Source organism: Palaemon carinicauda, chromosome 8 (assembly GCF_036898095.1).
Source record: "Palaemon carinicauda isolate YSFRI2023 chromosome 8, ASM3689809v2, whole genome shotgun sequence".
Lineage (NCBI taxonomy): Eukaryota > Metazoa > Arthropoda > Malacostraca > Decapoda > Palaemonidae > Palaemon > Palaemon carinicauda.
The window spans coordinates 147640656-147643675 of record NC_090732.1 but is presented as its reverse complement, the minus strand read 5'-3'; the positions used below and the strand labels follow the sequence as shown (position 1 = coordinate 147643675).

Sequence of the window (3020 nt, the reverse complement as noted above, 5' to 3'; positions counted from 1 at the left end):
TATGATGCCAATGTTAGTTCTATTCATTGGTGTTGAAGTTTCTCCTGATTACTAAAGATGTGAAGAGGTAAGAGAGTATCCTGGTTTGGACACTATTAATAGATTACCGAGTAGGCAAGACAACAGTGGTAACTGAATTATAGGACATTATCTACCCCGTAGAAATATTTTTGAATGAGTAATTGGTGTCCTAAAAAGAAATAATTATTCATGTCTAATAAGGTTTCACTGCAAACCATGTTTATTAAAATAGATCGATTCGTTGGATAGTTGCTTGAGGAATTTTTGGGTCTAAAAAATCATGTTTTGGAATGAATTTTTCCTGAATATTTTTCGTGTGCTGTAAAATATGGAACCATATTCTTATTCTAACTTTGTTAAACCAGATAATTTGTAATAATGTCCAATCATCCAATTTTTTTCGTTCGGATTCACACCCAGGAACACATGCATATATATATATATATATATATATATATATATATATATATATATATATATATATATATATATATATATATATATATATATATATATATATATATATATATATATATATATATATATATATATATATATATATATATATATATATATATATATATATATATATATATATATGTGTGTGTGTGTGTGTGTGTGTGTGTGTGTGTGTGTGTATGTAGTCTGCAAACCACTTGGATGATTTGGCCTTCCTCAAAGATCAATCCTATCTTTAGTGAAGAAAGCCCCTTAAGAGGCAGTAGCCCGTTCCACTGGCCACCCCAAGTTGAAAAGCTGTCCAGCCTTAGTTGCGAACAATGATATACTGTATAGAAATGTAGATTTCTAATACGGATAATTATGGATTTTGCAAGTTTTTTGGCATTATACCCTTCAGGGACCTAGACACGGCAAATATCCTGTAATACCACCTAAATGCTTAGATTATTAAATCCTCTGATTGTTTTTTCTTTATTTCAGTGATTGATGACAGCGGACCGAGTTTCTAGGCGACGGTGGAATTCTTGATTATATGTAATTTCCAAGCTATCTAACTGTTATATAATGGAGAAAATATCAAAAGGATCATATCGAGATGAATACGTTTGAAAATTGAAGTATTATTACTGAGAATTGGCATTCCATTGAAAGATGCCGGAAGAAATACAAATGTTATTCATGAGAACCTATGACACTTAATAAAAATGCAATTTAGAATTCTTGTTTTATTTTCTAAACAATTGGAGTGAAAAAAATATAACCTTTTTACAAAGAAATTTATTGGTTGCTCGAAGTCAGTCAATTTCTTGTAAGAAAGTTTCATACCACTACAGACAATTTATCTTTGTAGATTCTACCTTCATATATATATTTTTTTTTTACTATTTAACATGTATTTTTCTCTACAAGGGCGATATAGATAAACTATCATTTGCATCTTCTTTCGCCATTAAAAATTAATGTCATCGGTAAACATGACTAAATCTGTACACTTTTTTTTTGTCATTGTAACTTTGGAATTACATATCCTGTCCTTTTATGAGATATATAATTAGTGTTCTCACTAAACTCTTATATTTTTGACTTGCCCATTATTCACTCCCTCCACATTTCAGATCTGTCAATTTTGTTGTCAGATTTCTCTAGGTTCACATACCTCAACATAAAATATAGTATAATAGCTTAGCTTGTAGCTTTCACTCAGTAGCATTACTGTATTACGTTCTATAATTAAAGCAATAACCAACACATTATCAGTTACACTTAATCATGACATGCCTTTATAATGCTTAATCTTTCTCCTTTCCCTTATCCTTAAATAAACAGAATAATTTACTTCCTACATATAACTTTTACCCCTCTTGCTCATCCAGAAACTGTAAATATAGATCACCGTATCAATTCCTCAATTACAAATATAATGTAAAATGTAATTATTGATCATATTATCTATTTATATGTCTCTTTACATCTTCAAGTTTCTATGTATTTCCTTGAAGTTTTATTTCAAAGGATTTTAAGATCATTGCAAACTCCATAGAGACAGATGAATTCATACCTCCACTACGGCTGAATAATCCATAGTTTCCATTCATTTTGCATCTGACGCTGAAGTTACTCCCTCGTCCATATAGCACAATTATGCCACCTTCATATCATTCTCTCTGAACCAGAACCTTCACACATGGAGTTCTTTCCTGCATGTATAGGAGATACTTTTCACTTAAAAACATTACCTACTTGGTGAGGTGTAAGAGGTCTTTCCCTCCTAGACAATATCTTTCTTTTTGGATAGATTCCAACAAGAGGAAACTTGGTTTTCTTTTCTCTTGCTCTGGTCCACTTTTTTGAGGAGAAAAAGATTATTTTATTAACTTTATTCTCATACAATCCTCTCGCACAGATTCTCGATGAAGCTTTTGACATGAATTTGACTTGGGTATGTTCCACAAGATAACTTATTCTTTTGCTCTGCAACGACATTCTTTTCCAACTACTCTCCTCCCCAGAACCCTTGATAAAGTAACTGATAGCCTAGATAGATTGCAAAATAATAGCTTCAACCTATTAGATCTCTTAGAGCCAAAAAACCATCATTACTCCCAGCCATCCTGAGGCACTGATACCTAGTCTTCTCTTTCTCATAAAAAATGAGAGCCTTCATTTGCTTTACAGCCTTTTTGTGATAGCCTGTGTCTACCTTCTACATTGCATATCTATTTGTAGTAATCTACTTTATGAAAAGGATGTATATTTAAGAGCACTGAGAACAGTCCGGCCCTTTCCGCGGGTACTATCTGTTGTCCTATGACCTACTTCAAGAAGAAAGCTGATCTGGGTCTCTATAACAAGAAACGTACTGTGAGAAAAATAACCCCTTTTCTTACGAATATGCAGTTGTTTGGATATTCAGTTCGACTTAAATTTTGTTTGTAGATAGGAAAAGCTGACAGATATAGGGGATCCTCTGCGGAAATGCCGAAATATAAATAGCCTTCTTGAATGTATTCTCCCTCATGATATAATTATATTGACTT

General features: G+C 32.1%; 1 protein-coding gene across 2 annotated transcripts in view; it reads left to right on the top strand.

Annotated features, from left to right (window-relative positions):
- The window catches only part of LOC137645026 (uncharacterized), a 335221-nt gene extending 334021 nt beyond the window's left edge, over window positions 1-1200 (top strand). Inside the window, exons 3-4 of one of the 2 annotated variants that reach the window (XM_068377891.1) lie at window positions 1-67; window positions 964-1200. The exon at window positions 1-67 is cut by the window's left edge and continues 514 nt beyond it. In XM_068377891.1, coding sequence (XP_068233992.1) covers window positions 1-55 — 55 coding nt within the window. In that variant the 3' untranslated portion in view covers window positions 56-67; window positions 964-1200. The remainder of the gene's footprint in view (window positions 68-963) is intronic. The other variant, XM_068377892.1, reaches the window with a different exon arrangement.
- The last annotated feature ends 1820 nt before the right edge of the window (window positions 1201-3020 follow it).